This window comes from Mobula birostris, chromosome 11, assembly GCF_030028105.1.
Source record: "Mobula birostris isolate sMobBir1 chromosome 11, sMobBir1.hap1, whole genome shotgun sequence".
Taxonomy (NCBI): Eukaryota; Metazoa; Chordata; class Chondrichthyes; order Myliobatiformes; family Myliobatidae; genus Mobula; species Mobula birostris.
The window spans coordinates 82,557,617-82,575,481 of NC_092380.1; the positions used below are offsets into that span (position 1 = coordinate 82,557,617).

Consider the following 17,865-nt stretch of genomic DNA (forward strand, 5'->3'; position numbering starts at 1 on the left):
CACGAATCATATATTATCTGTAAGTGCTGAAGTTATAATGTAATGCCATATATGTCTTTGGTCCTGAATTTAACTTAATCAATTGAGTTTAATGGAGCCAAATGTTTAAGAGAAAACTAACTTGTCTGAGTTACAATATTACTTGTGTAGGCATAGGCTGTCTGCCAGGTTAATACATTATGTTCCCTTAGAGAGGTTTATTAGTTTCGGTTCCCAGATGCCCTGATGTGTATGCAAGTACAAACGTTTGTACTTATATATCCTGTCCCTTAGAATATCCAGATATTCTGAAGCACGGGATACATAAATATTTGGGTAGACAGGGCCTCATTGTCAGCATGAGGTAGCGTATGCTTTGTCATGTATAACTAATCGTAGTGTTTTTTTGAGGAGGTTACCAAGAAGGTTAATGAAAGAAAGACAGTGGCTGTTGTCTACATGGATTTTACCACGACCTTTGACAAAGTCCCTAATAGGAGGCTGGTCCAAAAATTTTAAGTTGCTTGGCATTCAGGATGAAGTATCCAATTGGATCCAACATGGCTTAGCGGGAGAAGATAGGGAGTGGCATTAGTTGGTTCTCTCTCTGACTGAAGGTCTGTGACTTATGTTGTACCGCATGGATTGGTGCTACATCTGTTGTTATTTATCATCTATATTAATGACTTGGATGATAATGTGGTAAACTAGTTCAAGAAATTGCAGATGATGCCAAGATTGGCGGCGCAGTGAACAGCGAGTAAGACTTTCAAAAGTTGCTGCAGGATGATCTCGACTAGCTGGGAAAATGGGCTGAAAAATGGCAATTGGAATTTAGTGTGAGTTTGCATTGAGGGAGGACAACCCAGGGTAAGACTTGCACAGTGAATGGTAGGGCTCTGAGGTATGCTATAGAACAAAGGGATCTGGGAATAAAGAACCATAATTCCTTAAAAGAGGGCTCTAAAAAGAGCGTTTAGCACACTGGCCTTCATAAATCAGGGAACTGTATTCAGGAATTTGGATGCTATATCTGTTTGCAGTTCTGGTCACCTATCTACAGGAAATATCAATAAAGAGTGCAGAGAAAATTTACGGAGATATTACTGGGACTTGAGGACAAGAGTCATAGGGAAAGATTGAATAGATTGGGACTTTATTCCCTGGAGTACAGAGGAATGAGCAGAAGTCTTATAATAATATACTAAATTATGAGGGGTGATGTAAGCAAGCTTTTTCCCCTCAGGTTGACTGAGACTAGAAGTATTGGTCACAATACTGTACTGTACCAAAATACCTGTAATGTATTTGGCTTTGATTATTTTTCTTGATTTATGAAATTTCACTTAAAACAATTTCCAGGAAGCAATCATTTTGTAAAGCAATATGACAATCGTCCATCTGGCAAACCATTTTGAGAGTTGAGGTTTACCAGTAGGTTTTCTGTCCTCACTGTAGCAGGGAAACTGTCATTCTCTGTCATGTCAAGATAGTTCTGGCAAAAAGAGCAGAGCAGATCAGTGTGATTTAAAGGCAATGTATGTAGCTTAGCAGTGTGAAGTGAGACACAGAGGAGGTGACTATCCATTTAAGGCATTGTGATTGCCCATGCATTCTCTGGCTGTGATAATTCTTCATCCCAAAAGAATCAGGCTTCCACAGTGAAGAGAGAATGGGGCTGCAGTTGTGGAGTTCTTCCACTCAGTTCTTCCCATACCAGCTTTTTTTTTCCAAATCTAATTCCATTATTCCATTACCTGTCCACTTTTCCAACTCCTTTTACGTTGTGGTTGTTCTGAAGTGGTAGTTGGAGATGACCATCGTAATCAAAGTCATGATCCTGTGCAAAGGCAATCTTGGGACTTGTGCTTAAGAGGGAGCAGAAAGGTTTGGCAGTGTCTAGTTGATTGAATGGTCTTTACTAAGAAAGTTTGCTTTGTCCTTTTTAAACATCTAGCCAGAAAAATACAGACTGTATAACATTACTGTGGTTGCAAAACAATAATGGGCGGAAAAAAAACATCCATTCTAAAAATCTAGATGTTTGGAACTTTATGGTAAGAGATAGGAAAATTGTCTGAGTTTGATACTGTGGCACTATTGAGATTAGACTTGCCAGAAATGGTTCTGTCAATGAGCTAGGTGGTGAAGTTTCTTCTAGTAAAATGAAGGAGAAATCATTGATAAGATGCACGCAGTGGATCTGCAATCTGAATATTTGGGTTTCCTGTTGGTCGATATAGAAGTCTTATAAAGCTTGGGCTTGTCTCCTTGGTTTGTGCTGGGAGACCTATGCTGATGAGCATGAAGCAAAATTCTACTTTTACCTGGACTCCTATCTTCTGGGAGGCATCATTAGAAGAAAAACCTATTGATGCCTTTCTCCTGGAAGACATCAATGGCAGAATTAGTAATCTCACCAGGGCTGTAGAGTTAAAGTACGACCTCCCTACTGAACTCCCTGTCACCACACAGGTCTCATCATGTATGAAGCACTATTGGCATTATACTGTTTATTTTTTAACTTGTATATGCACCTGATTATTTGTTAATTTATTTGTGGTAATATTATTTTATGTGCTGTGTGAGTTCACAGGCAAAGTGACATTTCCGGCCTAAAATTGAATCAATGAAGGATGCTACACAGTTGTGGCAGGGCTTGAACACTATCATCTCTTATAAAGTTAAATCAAGTAATGTAGGTGATGGCAGGGCTTCACTTCCAGATGAGCTCAATGTCTTCTATGTTCACTTTGACCTTGAAAACATGGAGGAACCATCACAAACTACCACAGCCCTCTATGATCCTGTGATTTCAGTCTCTGAGGCTGATGTGTGAGCACCCTTCAGGAGGGTGAACCCACAAAAAGCATCCAGCACAGACGGGGTACCTGGCCAAGTAATAAAGACCTGTGCTTAGCTAATGGCTAGAGTGTTCACTGAGATCTTTAACCTCTTGCTTTGGCAGTCTGAGGTACTCACCTGCTTCAAGCAGGCTTCAATTATACCGGTGCCTAAGAAGAATGTGGTGACCTGCCTCAATGACTATTGTCCAGTAGCACTTGAATCCACAGTGATGAAGTGTTTTTAGAGGTTGGTAATGAAACATCTCAACTCCTACTGGAGAAGTGACATTAGATCCACTCTTAATTTGCCTACCGGAGCAACACATTCACCGTGGATGCCATCTCATTGACTCTTCCCTCAACCTTGAAACATCTGGACAGCAAAGATACAACATCAGGATGCTCTTTATTGACTACAGCTCAGCACCTAATGCCATCATCCGCTCAAAACTAATCAATGAGCTTCAAGATTTTGGCTTCAGTACCTCCTTGTGCGATTGGATCCTCGATTTCCTCACTTGCAGACCCTAGTCAATTCAGATTGGCCACGATCTCCATCAACGCAGGTGCACCACAAGGTTGTGTGCTTAGCCCCCGCTCGACTCGCTTTACACTTATGACAGTGTGGATAAGCACAGCTCCAACAGCATATTCAAGTTTGCTGATGACACCACTGTTGTAGGCAGATTCAAAGGTGGTGATGAATCGGCAGATAGGAGGAAGATTGAAAATCTGGATGAGTGTCATAGCAACAACCTCTTACTCAATGTCGGCAAGACCAAGGAGCTGAATAATGACGTCAGGAGATGAAAACCAGAGAGATCCATGAGCCGGTTCTCATTGGAGCATCAGAGGTGGAGAAGTTCATCAACTTTCAATTCCTTGGTGTTATTATTTCGGAGGACCTGCCTTGGGCCCAGCATGTAAGTGCAATTGCAAAGAAAGCATGGCAGTGCCTCTACTTCTGTAGGAGCTTGCAGAGATTTGGGTTGACATCGAAAACTTCGACAAACGTGTATAGATGTGTGGTGTAGAGTAAACTGACTGGCTGCATCATAGCCTGGTATGGAAACACCAATGCCTTTAAACAGAAAATCCTACAAAAAGTAGTAGAAATGACCCAGTCCTTGACAGGTAAAGTCCTCCCAACCATGTATGTAAAATGCTGTTGCAGGAAAGCAGCATCTATAATCAGGACCCCCCATCACCCAGTACATGCTCTCTTCTCATTGTTGCAATCAGGAAGAAGATACAAAAGCCTCAGGACTCTCACCATCAGGTTCGGGAACAGTTACTACCCCTCAACCATCAGGCTCTTGAAGCAAAGGGGATAACTTCACCCAACTTCACTAGGTCCATCATTGATATGTTCCCACCACCAATGGGGTCACTTTTAAGCACTCTTCACCTCATATTCTCAATATTTATTGCTTATTTATTTATTTTTATTAGTATTTCTTTCTTTTTGCATTTGCACGGTTTGTTTTCTGCACTCTGGTTGAACGCCCAAGTTGGTCGGTCTTTTTATTGATTTGGTTGTGGTTATTATTCTGTAGATTAACTAAGTATACCCACAAGAAAATGAATCTCGGGGTTGTATATCGTGACGTACATGTATTTTGATAATAAATTTACCTTGACTTTTGACTGAATTATATGTACTGTTGTTTACCTTGGTCCGGAAGAATGTTGTTTTGTTTGGTGGTATACATATGTACAGTTAAATGACAAAAAGAACAAACTTGAACTCAAATCCTTATGCAATGAAGTTTAATGAAATCGAGCCCAAGGCTCGGCTGGAGCGGAGGCGCCCACAACCATGACTTGGCTTACGGACTTGTTTCCGTGTCTGCTTCGGGGCCCGACCCAATCGACAGCCAGGGTCCCCGGCAGCTGGAAGTGGCAGCGGACCCTCTCCTGTCACTCGGCCCGACCTGGAGCGCACGATGACACGACCCGCCGATTGATCCCCGCGGGATGCGTCCACCAACCTCAAAGAGCTGGCAACAGTACACTGCATCAATGGAAACCTGGAAAGATGCACTATTTATCGAGGAAATGTGGGAAAAGAGCTGGGCTGCTGGTAAGATTGAAGCTGAGGAGCTTCAGGGTCCCTATGCCCACCATCCTACTAGCTAATGTGCAAGCCATCGAGAACAAGGTGGATGATCTTAAAGGGAAACTCACCCACTGCAGGGAGATGCAGAACTGCTGTGTTTTCTGTTTCACTGAGACCTGGCTCTCCCTGCCACCCCTGACTGTGCCATCCGGCCGGAGGGATTTTCGATCCATCGGATGGACCGCACAGCGTCTTCGGGCAAGACAAGGGGAGGTGGTGTCTGCCTACTGATCAACACTGCGTAGTGCTCGGACACAGTGGCACTGACAAGCTCCTGCAGCCCAGATCCGGAACACCTGTCGGTGAAGTGTTGTCTCTACTATCTGCCACGAGAATTCACCTCGGTCATACTGACAGCGGTCTACATTCCCCCCCAGGCAGACGTGGAGTGTGCTCTGAACATACTGTATGCCAACATCAGTGAACTTGAGACCAGGTATCCGGAGGCTTTGCTCATTACAGCCGGGGACTTTAACCAGGCCAACCTTAGAAAGGCGCTGCCAAAGTTATACCAACATGTCTCCTGCCCCACTAGAGGCCCGAATATACTTGACCACTGCTACACAGCAGTCAAGGATGCCTACCGTTCCGTCCCACGACCCCACTTCGGAAAATCGGACAATCAGGCCGTACTCCTCCTCCCGGCTTACAAACAGAAACTGAAGCGGGAGGTCACCGTGTCAAAAGTAGTGTCGCGTTGGACAGAGGAAATGGATGAGGTCCTCCGTGACTGCTTTGAATCGGTGGACTGGTATTCAAGGACTCGGCAGCTAACCTCGATGAGTATGCCTCAGCTGTCACGGACTTTATTTGGAAATGCACGGAGGACTGTGTGTCTCGCAAGATGATCCGGGTATTCCCTAACTGGAAACCTTGGATGAATTATGAGGTCAAGTCCCTTTTAAAGGCTAGAGCTGTGGCTTTTCGGTCCCGGGATACCAGTCGCTACACAGAATCCAGGCGTGAACTCTGGAAAGCCATGAAGGACGCCAAGAGGCAATATCGAGCCAAGTTGGAAGCCCAGGCTAACCAGAGGGATGCCAGTAGACTGTGGCAGGGTCTAAATGAGATCACTGGGCGCAAAGAAAAGGCTGGGAATATCAATAACTGTGGCGCTTCTCTTCCTGACGAACTTAATGTACTCTATGCAAGATTCGAACAGAAGAGGAGTGTCCTGCTCCCTCCGGATGAACCGGACCTGGTGGCATCGAGATTCATCGTCACCGAGGAGGACATTAGAAGGGCCTTCCTGAAGATAAATCCAAGGAAGGTGACAGGCCCAGATGGCATCCCGGGATGGGTTCTCTGGGCCTGTGCAAGTGAGCTAGCTGGAGTGTTTGCTGACATCTTCAACTGCTTCTTGCTTCAGTCTAAGATCCCCTCGTGTTTTAAGAAGGCAACGATAATCCCAGTGCCGAGGAAGAGCAAGGTGGCATGCCTGAATGACTATCGACCTGTGGCTCTGACATCAATTGCTATGAAGTGCTTCGAGCGATTGGTTATGGCACACATCAACCACAGCCTACTGGTCAACCTCGACACTTTGCAATTCGCCTACCGGAGCAACAGGTCAACAGCAGATGTCATCTCTCTGGCCCTACTTTCCTCCTTCGAACGCCTGGAGAATAAAGATGCATATGTAAGGCTCCTTTTCATTGACTACAGCTCTGCCTTTAATACCATAATTCCAAATAAACTGATTCCTAAGCTCCGGAACCTGGGCCTTAGCACTCAGATCTACAGCTGGATCTTCAACTTCCTCACAGACAGGACCCAGGCTGTAAAAATAGGGGACAAGCTCTCCTCTACAATCACTCTGAGCACTGGTGCCCCACAAGGCTGTGTACTCAGCCCCCTGCTGTACTCACTGTACACCCATGATTGTGTAGCCAAGTTTCCATTGAATTCAATATATAAGTTTGCTGATGACACAATAATTGTAGACCGTATCTCGGGTAATGATGAGTTTGAGTACAGAGAGGAAACTAAGAACCTGGTGGCATGGTGTGAAGACAATAACCTATCCCTCAACGTCAGCAAGACGAAGGAATTGGTTGTTGACTTCAGAAGGAGTAGCGGACCGCACGACCCAATTTACATCGGTGGTGCGCAAGTGGAACAGGTCAAAAGCTTAAGTTCCTCTGGGTCAATATCACAAATGACCTGACTTGGTCCAACCAATCACTGCCAAGAAGGCCCACCAGCGCCTTTACTTCCTGAGGAAACTAAAGAAATTTGGCCTGTCCCCTAAAACCCTCACTAATTTTTATAGATGCACCGTAGAAAGCATTCTTCTAGGGTGCATCATAACCTGGTATGGAAGTTGTCCTGTCCAAGACTGGAAGAAGCTGCAGAATATTGTGAACACGGCGCAGCACATCACACAAACCAATCTTCCGTCCTTGGACTCACTTTACACCACACGTTGTCGGAGCAGTGCTGCCAAGATAATCATGGACACGACCCACCCAGCCAACACACTTTTCGTCCCTCTTCCTTCCGGGAGAAGGCTCAGGAGCTTGAAGACTCGTATGGCCAGATTTGGGAACAGTTTCTTTCCAACTGTGATAGGACTGCTGAACGGATCCTGACCCAGATCTGGGCCTTACCCTCCAAATATCCGGACCTGCCTCTCGATTTTTTTGCACTACCTTACTTTCCATTTTTCTATTTTCTATTTATGATTTATAATTTAAATTTTTAATATTTACTATCGATTTGTAATTTAGGGAGCGGGAAGCACAGAATCAAATATCGCTGTGATGATTGTACACTCTAGTATCAATTGTTTGGCGACAATAAAGTATAATGTATCATTTGCCATTGTAATTGCTTTCTATATCTGCATATTAACTTTCAGTGGCTCATGAACAATGTTATTCAGTTCTCTCTTAACATTTAGAGCTTTTAAACTTGCACTGTTTTACTTGTCAAAATGGATTACTTACAATATTTTGCCTTGTATATCATCTTCCATTCACTTATAATGTCTCTATTTACCTGAAAGCTCTCCGCATTGTTCTGTTACTACTTTCTTCAGTTTTGAAAGAACTATCCACGCAATGCTCTAAGGGCAAGCTAGAAAGCAAATGGCACAGGTCTTACGATCTTGACCAGATCAACCTCCAATGCTCCTGAATGAAATTGAGAAAGTTGTCTCCAAAATGCTTGTGAAAGGCCTCAAGGTTAAAATAGAGTTGTGCACTTAGTTACAGATTAAGTTTATGACAGCATCATCATCGATGAGATACCAAGAAGACTTGTATTGCCAAATACATTGCGGATGGACTTCTTTCTTTATTAAAAGGTGGCGTAAACGCTGTGCTTTTAATATTGCTGCTATTTGGTTAGAGAATGATGCTCAAAGAAAATTAATGTATCTTGTTTTGAATATTTTTCTATGCATCACTTGCTTTTCATGCTCAAAAAAATCACAGGGTTAACCATTAACAAAAACCTTGAAAGCAAAATACAAACTGTTGCTTGGCTCCATGCCGACAGTAAAAAATAAAGAATATACAATAATGTATTGCATGGTTTTAGAAGGGTAGACAAATTATGAAAGAGTTATGCTGTTGTGTTTCAAAGTGTTCTGATTAGTGGTCAGAATTTAATTTGAATATATTTATTTCTTTTCCAACAGATTGTATACAACCTGCTTTCTCTGCAGTTTAACTCTCGTATTCGTGTGAAGACTTACACTGATGAATTGACGCCCCTGGATTCCTTAGTACCTGTGTTCCAAGCTGCAAACTGGTATGAGAGAGAGGTGAGCTGAAGGAATTCAATGGAATTGTTTTTTCCTGTTCTGAGAAAGGGTCATTGATGTGCAATGTTGATATTTTTTCTCTCTTTGTGATGCTGGCTGAACTGAGTTCTTACAGTAATATCTACTTTTGGTCCCTTTGAATAAAAGTTAATCTCTTGGGAAAACCAAGACGACTGCAATCTTTTTGCATCATACACTGGGGTGCTCTCTTCAGTAACCTCATGAGGTAACCATACCCTTTGGCCAGGAGCAGATATTGTCAGGTGGTGCCCAACCTTCCTAGGGTGTTTCGACCCTTAACCCCTACACTATACAAGTGGTGGTTCAGCAGTGGTGGCCAAGTCACTGCCCATCTGCTCCTGAATTCCAGCTCAACTCCTCTTGTCTGGTCCATATCCAGCAAAAGGCTCTTTCTGCTTCTTCCCTCATCCTGTGAGCTGCTTGGTTCTTGCTCTTTTCATCAAGGCCCAGCGCAGAGAGCAGTCTCCATGCCAACCTTGCCTGGAACCCTCTACATCTGATCTCCATGAGGAATAACCAAGTCTGCCATCCTTTATCCCTGCACTCCTGGACTAAGGATTGGTGCTTCAGAGCCTTCCTCTCATGAGCTTCCTTGCATCCTTCCCCCATGGTATTGTGAGCTCCACCAGGATGATTTTCTTGTCTTCAGTAGACCACAGTATGATGTCTGGTTGAAGTGTGGTTTACACCACCTCGGGGAACTGCAGCTTCCTCCCTGCATCGACCCTCATCTCCCATGATTTGGCAGTTTGCAGCAGATTGGATGTAGGCCTCTTTGATATGACTGGCGTGGCCCTCTCCTTGATGAAAGTGACTGCCCTGTTTGCCTCTCTGCCAGCTGGTCTCTTCTTATACCTCTCCCACTCCAGTGTGTTCAGCAGGGGACAGCAGGACCTTGTCATGGTGCCACCTATACTGTCCTTGTGTTAAAGCTGTTTTGCATCCTGACGATATGTGTGCCAGTGAACCCTGCTGACCAGAAAGCTTGCAGATAGGGTCCCCCCAAGCCCCCATGTGGGCAGCTGTGATGCTGTAGGGGGAGAGTCATGCATAGACCGCAGGAGGAAAGCAATGCGGAAGGGCTTCCAGTCTCCAAAGCTCTGGACAAGTGATCTTGTGCTTGGGAAGATCGCATTTTGTCTAGGCGCTCTGTGATTACTGCCTTTGATACCGCCATAATGTAGTTCTAAGGAGTGATGAGATAATTGAACTAAGAGTAGAACAATATTAGATATTATGATGTCCTAATCTTAGCAAAAGTGAATTAAGTTTTGTACATTTAATCAAGTATGGAAACGAGACTTCAATTATCTAGTCTGAAAACTACAATAACTAAAGGGAACCTTTTTACCAGGTGTCTCTAGATATGCGGCTCATTAGCCCCTTGCTAACGGCCACTGGACTCAATGGTGACAGAAACGCCTTTCTTAAACTCCATACATCTAGGGTCGGTAATGACTTGGGTCCCACCAAAACTGGGTAATTGAGATGATCTGTGCAGATACTGCGTAAATACTACCCCCATGGCAATTAGCTGTTGAGAATAAATAACAGATTGTACACTGCATACAATTATAAAGAAAGTATATTCACAAATGTCAGCTTTATCAAACAGTTAGTAGGGAAAAGAAAGGGAAAAAGATAGAAAGGGCCCATTACAGTTCATCCAGTCCAAATATGCACATAAGTTGGAGCTCACCTTGAAGTTGTCTTTAACTCGTGCGCTGGACCCACGGTCTGTGTGAAAGCACACTCCACCTTCTGAATGTCGTTTGAAATCTATCTTGGACAAATGGGCTCCCCCATGGGAGTATTGGTCCTTCCTTCTTTGAAGCCATTCATCTGCACAAATCACATTGTGCAATAGGGACAACATCCTCAGCCGTCTTCCCTCTTATCTTCTCCCAGCTCCTGCCAAAAAGACCTCAACCCACACCAGTGTCTGACACAGAAAGCACTCTGCCCAGCATTCTCTAGAACTTTCTCCCAATTCCACCATCCTGATTGGATGACACTACATTCCTAAGGATGAACATCACAACCCCTTAACTTTAGCTTAAACCCAAACCTGCTGAAAGCAGAACAGACTGCTCTTACAGAACAGCTAAAATGAAATACCTACAGCATAGCAGTAAAAAATCTTAACCAGGCTGTTACAAAAGTAGGCTCCATACTGTTTGGCACCACTTCTTTTCAATTCATACTGTATGCCAATGCTTAGGATGTTGGAATTGATGACTTTGTGGCCAATTTTGCAGATGATATAAAGATAGGTAAAGGGGCAGGTAGTTTTGAGGAAGCAGGGAGACTGCAGAACAATTTAGACAGATTAGGAGAATGAGCAAAGAAGTGGCAGATGGAATGCAGTGTAAGGATGGATGTGGATGTGTACTTTGGTAGATGAAGTAAAGGTGTAGACTATTTTCTAAATGGAGAGCAGATTCAGAAATCGAGGTAGAAAGAGATTTGGAAATCCTCGTGGAGAATTCCCTAAAGGTTAATTTGCAGGTTGAGTCAGTGGTAAGGAAGGCAAATGCAATGTTAGTATTCATATAGAGAGGGCTAGAATATAACAGTAAGAATGTAATGCATTATAAGGCATTGGTCAGACTGCAGTTGGAGTATTGTGAGTAGCTTTGGGCTTCTTATCTAAGAAAGGATGTGCTGGTACTGGAGAGAGTCCAGATGAGGTTCACAAGAATGATTCCAGGAATGAAAGCGTTACTGTATAAGGTGAGGTTGATGGCTCTGGGCCTCTAATCACTGAAGTTTAGAAGAATGAGAAGTGACAAAAAATGCTACCCAAAACATTTACGTTTTTTTAGATCCTAATGAAGCACTTTGTATGGCCAGTAATTTGCATGCATTCTGAAGTTGGATGACTGGGTTATTAATTTGGTGGAAGGAGGTTGCTTGTGGATGTCAGCTGGCTATAGATGGATGAACGTTTTAAGATTTAATTTGAAGGATGGGGCCAGCTGTAGTAGTGTACAAGTTTTGTTGGCTCTTTGTTGTCTGGAAAGAGCAGGTTCAATCAACTGAGTGATTTTTTTCTCCATTAATATTTCTAATTTTAAGTGAGAAATTAGAATTAATGTTGTTGAATCACATTAACTGTTATACAATTCTTATTTTCCAAATGTAGCCATGCAATATAATAATTAGGTTTAAGGCAACCATTCTGTGCTTTTGGATACAAGCTGAAACATAGGGCACTATTGTGATAAATATCTTGATTTAATCTAAACCATAACATTTAGTCCTGTGACATTTAAGCAATGTATTTAATTTAGCTTAAAATTTTATCCCCAAAATAATTTTGTATCTTACAGGATAGATGAACAAATGAATTATGTCTTTCATTTATGGTATATCTTGCATCTATCAAATTTATAATTTAAATTTCTGTTAAAACCTAATAAATTGCATAATTTTTACTGTTTTTCCATTCCAGATTTGGGATATGTATGGTGTATTCTTTGCTAACCACCCAGACCTAAGAAGAATACTCACAGACTATGGATTTGAAGGCCATCCTTTCCGCAAAGACTTCCCACTGTCCGGCTATGTGGAGGTATAATATTTGATCTCTTCAGAAGTGTAGATTATTTCTATTTATATTTCCTTCATGCTGCCCTTGAATTATCAGAAAAAATATTGGAGTGAAAATCTGCAGCAAATGTACTTCAGAAATTTGCAACATTATATTAAGCACAAATATTTATTGTTCTAGTCCATGAATATAACCACAGATGTTCCCTTCTAGGTACGTTATGATGATGAGGTGAAACGTGTGGTTGCTGAGCCTGTTGAATTTGCCCAGGAATTCCGAAAATTTGACCTCAATAGCCCGTGGGAAGTTTTCCCAGCACACCGTAAACCAGTTGAGCTACCAAAACTTGATGCAGGAGAGACAAAACCTGAGACTAAGTGAACAGAGACAGCTACATCTTTGGGAAAGCTCTGAGCAATATCACTTTTCATGTGGACCTAAGTAGCTGTTTTCTGTAATGCCTGATGGTTTCTGTGATATTTATGTAAATAAATTGCATGTACAAGTTAGCTCTGCTGTACTTTTAATTGTATTTCAGTTCTTAATTTCTTATGTGCCACAGAAGGATATGTTTAACTTGGAAATCTAACTAACAGTGAGATAGAGAAGTTCTTTTGATTTTGTCGTGAAACTTTGCCTGATTTCTTCTTTTTTCAAAGGTTCCTTTAATGTGGGCATTGGATTTGTAGTTCTGTGATGGACTGAGCCTAGTAAATCTATTGAGCAGGGTTTCTCAACCAGGGTTCTGCAAGAGATCATGATTTTTAAAAAACACACATCATTTTTTGAACTTTGCACAATGTTAGCACTCACAGTGGTGGGCAGAGACCGAGCAGCCCCATTCGAATCTCGTTAGAGGTCTTCCAGCGTAGTATGGCAGTTTATGACATGTGGTAGGGGAGTCTGTTGATAATTGGTGAGCAATGTATTGCACAAAGGGGAGGACAGTACGCTGATGAGAAGCATAAAGTACATTTTCTGAGCATTGAACGGACTCGCCCAACTTGGGCTGTGACATCAACCTCTCCCTCCTGAATTATGTCCTCCAACTTCCGCTTGCGCACTGCCGACTGCCTCATGGGAGCGAACAAGCTCTACCAGTGTAGTAGAAAACTGGAGGGAAGTTTCATTCTAAAGAAGGAATTTTTATGCACCATGACTCTGCTGCTGGTGGCCTGCCGCTTTGCAAAGGGTGGATTGTGTATGTTAGAAGTGAATTGTATTGTGAAGTTTTCATATTTTTTGTGTGGTTTTCTTGTTTAGTTATTTATTACGCTGTTCTTTTTTTGTATTTTATTAACCCCTATTCCATTGTGCCTAGTCTGTAGCAAACAACTACAAATGCAGCAATGGCTCCAGTAAAACTGAAAAGACACATAACTACAAATCACAGTCATATGACTCGTAAAAGTGCTGGTTATTTTAAATGGCTATTGGAATCTCAAAACAAACAGTAAAGCTTGTAATTAAAATCAACTTACACTCTTTAATTAAATTAAATCTACCAAGCCCACCTTTAGAAAAAGTAAATCCCATGTTGGCTTAAGCCAGTAATTTAACAGAATTAAGTTTGCCTTACGAGTTTTAAAATTTATGAAAGGGAAAGAGATTAATTTCAAGAAAGGTAATCTCATTTTAATTACCGTTTTTCAAGAAAGGTTGACTAAAAATTCATTCTCTATTCAAAAGAGCATTGACAATTACTTTTAGATTATTATATCTACAACTTACTGACCATGCAAACATACCTTGAGCTGTAGATATAATAGTTTTTACACAGTGATTCCCTGAGACCTAAAAATCATTTCAAGGGTTCCTCCAGGGCAGAAAGGTTGAGAAAGGCTGCTATAGAGTAATAACTATACAGAATAAAACAAAGACTGTCCAACTTGGGCCTTCAGCTAGAGTGCAGAAAGCAACAAACTGTGCAAATACAAAAAGAAGAAACAATAATAAATAAACAAGGCAAAGTAATATACTTGTGTAGCACTTTTGAAATTCAACATTCAAAGTGCCTTACATAAAGCAAGATATAAAAAAAAACATCAAATTTCAGACAACATAAAGAGAATAAAATCACACATAATAAGGAAATAAAAGTTACAGTGCAGGAGATTCTAATTAAAAGCTACAGCAAAAAGAAAAGTTGTAAGCCTCGATTTAAAGTTGGGAAGGACTTCAGATTCTCTAGGAGATTATTCCAGATATGTGGAGCACAGTAACTAAAAACTGCTTCACCATGTTTTGATCCTGGAAATGGTAAGCAGACCTGCCCCAGAGGACCTGTGAGCTCGGGAAGGATCATAATGCAGCAAGAGATGGGAAATAAACAATAAATAGTAAGAACTTGGAATGAAAAGTCCTTGAAGGTGAGTCCATAGGTTGGGGGAACGTTGACTGGCTATCACAGCCTGGTATGGAAACACCAATGGCCTTGAATGGAATGTACTACAAAAAGTAGTGAATACAGCCCAGTCCATCATGGGTAAAGCCCTCCTAACCTCATCCTAATGATTGAAGGGTAGAACTGTTCCTGATCCAGGTGGTTTTAATCTTGGGGCTCTTGTATCTTCTTCCTGATGGCAGCAGCAAGAAGAGAGAATGTCCTACGTGGTGGGGCTCCCTGATGATGAATGCTGCTTTCTTGTGACGGCATTTCATGTAGATGTGCTCAATGGTTGTGAGGGCATTACCTGTGATGTATCCACTAATATTGTAGTATATCCTGTTCAAGGGCATTGGTGTTTCCATACCAGCTGTGATGCAGCCAGTCAATATACCCTCCACTATATATCTATAGACATTTGTCAAACTTTAAGGTGTCATGCCATATTTATAAACTAAGGAAGTAAAGGCACTGCTATGCTTTCTTCATAATTGCATTTGCATGCTGGGCCCAGGACAAGTCCTCTGAAATAATAACACCTAAGAATTTAAAGTTGCTAACCCTCTGATCCTCCAATGAGGACTGGCTCATGAACCTTTGTTTTCCTTCTCTTGAAGTCAGTTATCAGCTCCTTGGTCTTGCTGACATTGTGAGAGGTTGTTGTTAGGACGCCACTAACCCAGATTTTCAACCTTCCTCCAACCTTCATCACTACCTTTGATTTGGCCTACCACAGTGGTGTCGTCAGCAAACTTGAATATGGCATTGGAGCTGTGCTCAGCCACACAGTCATAACTGTAAAGTGAGTAGATCAGGGGACTAAACACACTGCCTTGTGTACCTGTGCTGATGGAGATCATATACAGTGAAAAGCTTGTTTTGCATATCGTTTGTACAGAACAGATCATTACACAGTGCATGGAGGCAGAACAAGGTAAAACCTCAGAGGAAGTGCAGTGCAGACAATAAGGTGCAAGATCATAAGGTGGATTGTGAGGTCTGGACAACCTCTTACTCAAGTCAGCAAGACCAAGAAGCTGAATATTGACTTCAGGAGGAGGAAGCCAGTGGTCCATGTGCCAGTCCTCATTGAGAGTTCGGAGGTGGAGAGTGTTAGCAACTTCAAGTTCCTTGGTGTTATTTCAAAAGATCTGTCCTGGGTCCAGCATGTAAGTGCCATTATGATTAAGTGATTTCCTCACTTGCAGTCCCTGGTCAGGTTGGATTGGCAGGTTCTTTCAGGTCTTTGTATCTTTTGCCTGAAGAGGGGATAAGAGATAAAGTCAGGAGTGAGTGGGGTCTATGCTGGCTGCTTTACTGAGGCAGTGAGAAATGTTGATAGATTCCATAGAGGGGAGGCTGGCTTTTGTGATGTGCTGAGTTGTGTCCACAACTTTCTATGGTTTCTTGCAGTCATGTGCAGAGCAGCTGCCATACCAAGCCATTATGGGATGCTTAATATGGTGCATTAAATAAAAGTTGGTCCAGCATCTGTCATATTTATTTTGATAAAATTAATTTACAAATCTTAGAATTGTGCGAGCAAGGAGGCCTACAAACATGACTCAGTTACACCAATTAGAGCAAAATTCCAGCAATTTACTGTGAGAAGCTTGTGGAAGGCTACCCAGAACGTTTTACCCAAGTTAAATAATTTAAAGGCAATGCCACCAAATACTAACAAGGTGTATGTAAACTTCTGACCGACGGGGAAAGTGATGAAGGAAATAAAAGCTGAAAGAAATCATTCTCTCTGCTATTATTCTGACATTTCACATTCTTCAAATAAAGTAGTGATCCTAACTGACCTAAGACAGGGAATGTTTTCTAGGAATAAATATCAGGAATTGTGAAAAACTGAGTTTAGATGTACTTGGCTAAGGTGTAGTAAACTTCTGACTTCAACTGTAGATACACAAGCCTGGACAGTATAATATAGAGAGCAAGCTGTTGCCTGTGTAGCAAGATGAACCCAAAGGAACAGCAGAGATGAATACCGTTTGGTACCAGCAACATTGCAGGAGTTGCCAGTCAACATTGAACTCAATGTAGGACTACCCTGGGGATTGCGGCTCTGGATTTTTCCCTCAGTGTTTACTCCTGAAGCTTTATGTATGGTGGAGAGCATGCTGACTGGTTGCGTCACTGACTAGTATGGAGGCATCAATGCACAGGATAGAAAGAGTCTGCAGAGCACTGTGGGACTCGGGCAACTCCATCACTAGCACAGCCCTCCCCATAATCAAGGACAAGTCCTGTCCTGGAACAATCACCTACTGTAAGCATTGTCACAATGAAGGCTTGACAGTGCTACTTTCTTAGAGGTTTGCGTAGATTCATCACATCACCAAGAATTTTGACAAACTTCTAGAGATGCCCTTTTTCCCAGGGCTGAAATGGCTAACACGAGGCGGCATAGTTTTAAAGTGCTTGGAAGTTAGTACAGAGGGGATGTCAGGGGTAAATTTTTCCATTCACAGTGTGGTGGGTGCATGGAATGCACTGCCAGCGACAGTGATAGAGGCAGATACAATCGGATCTCTTAAGAGACTCTTAGATAGGTACATGGTATGCAGTAGGGAAATTCTAGGCAGTTTCTAGAGTGGGTTACATAGTCAGCACAACATTGTGGGCTGAAGGGCCTGTAATGTGCTGTAGATTTCTATGTTCTATGTTCTATGCACAGTGGAGAGTATCCTAACTGGTTGCATAGTAGCCAGTTTGGAAACACCAATGCCCACGAATGGAAATTGTTACAGAAAGTGGTGGACACACCTGACTCCATCACAGGTAAAGCCCTCCCCACGAATACGTTTTAATAGAGTGCTGCCACAAGAAAGCAGCATCCATCATCACAGATCCCAACCATCCAGGTCATGCCCTCTTCTCTCTACTATCAGTGGGCAGAAGATAACAGAGTCCTGGGTCCTACACGACCAGGTTCAGGAACAGTTGTTACAACCATCCGGCTCCTGAATCAGCATGGATAGCTCCAATCATCACTATTCTGAATTGATTCTACGACCACAGATTCACTTTCAAGGACTATTTACAACTCATGTTCTCAATTTTTTTTTATTCATACAGCTTGTTTTCTTTTGTTAGTCTTTCTGTATAATTTTTATAAATTCTATTTTATTTTTTCCTGTAAATGCCTGCAAGAAAATAAATCTCAAGATACTACATAGTTAA

At 42.2% G+C, this 17,865-nt stretch overlaps 1 protein-coding gene across 1 annotated transcript in view; it reads left to right on the forward strand.

Annotated features, from left to right (window-relative positions):
• ndufs3 (NADH:ubiquinone oxidoreductase core subunit S3) overlaps positions 1 to 16,418 on the forward strand; it is a 21,284-nt gene extending 4,866 nt beyond the window's left edge. The window contains exons 5-7 of the mRNA XM_072272663.1: positions 8,588 to 8,713; positions 12,189 to 12,308; positions 12,501 to 16,418. Of these exons, the coding sequence (XP_072128764.1) occupies positions 8,588 to 8,713; positions 12,189 to 12,308; positions 12,501 to 12,668 (414 nt within the window). The 3' untranslated portion in view covers positions 12,669 to 16,418. The remainder of the gene's footprint in view (positions 1 to 8,587; positions 8,714 to 12,188; positions 12,309 to 12,500) is intronic.
• The last annotated feature ends 1,447 nt before the right edge of the window (positions 16,419 to 17,865 follow it).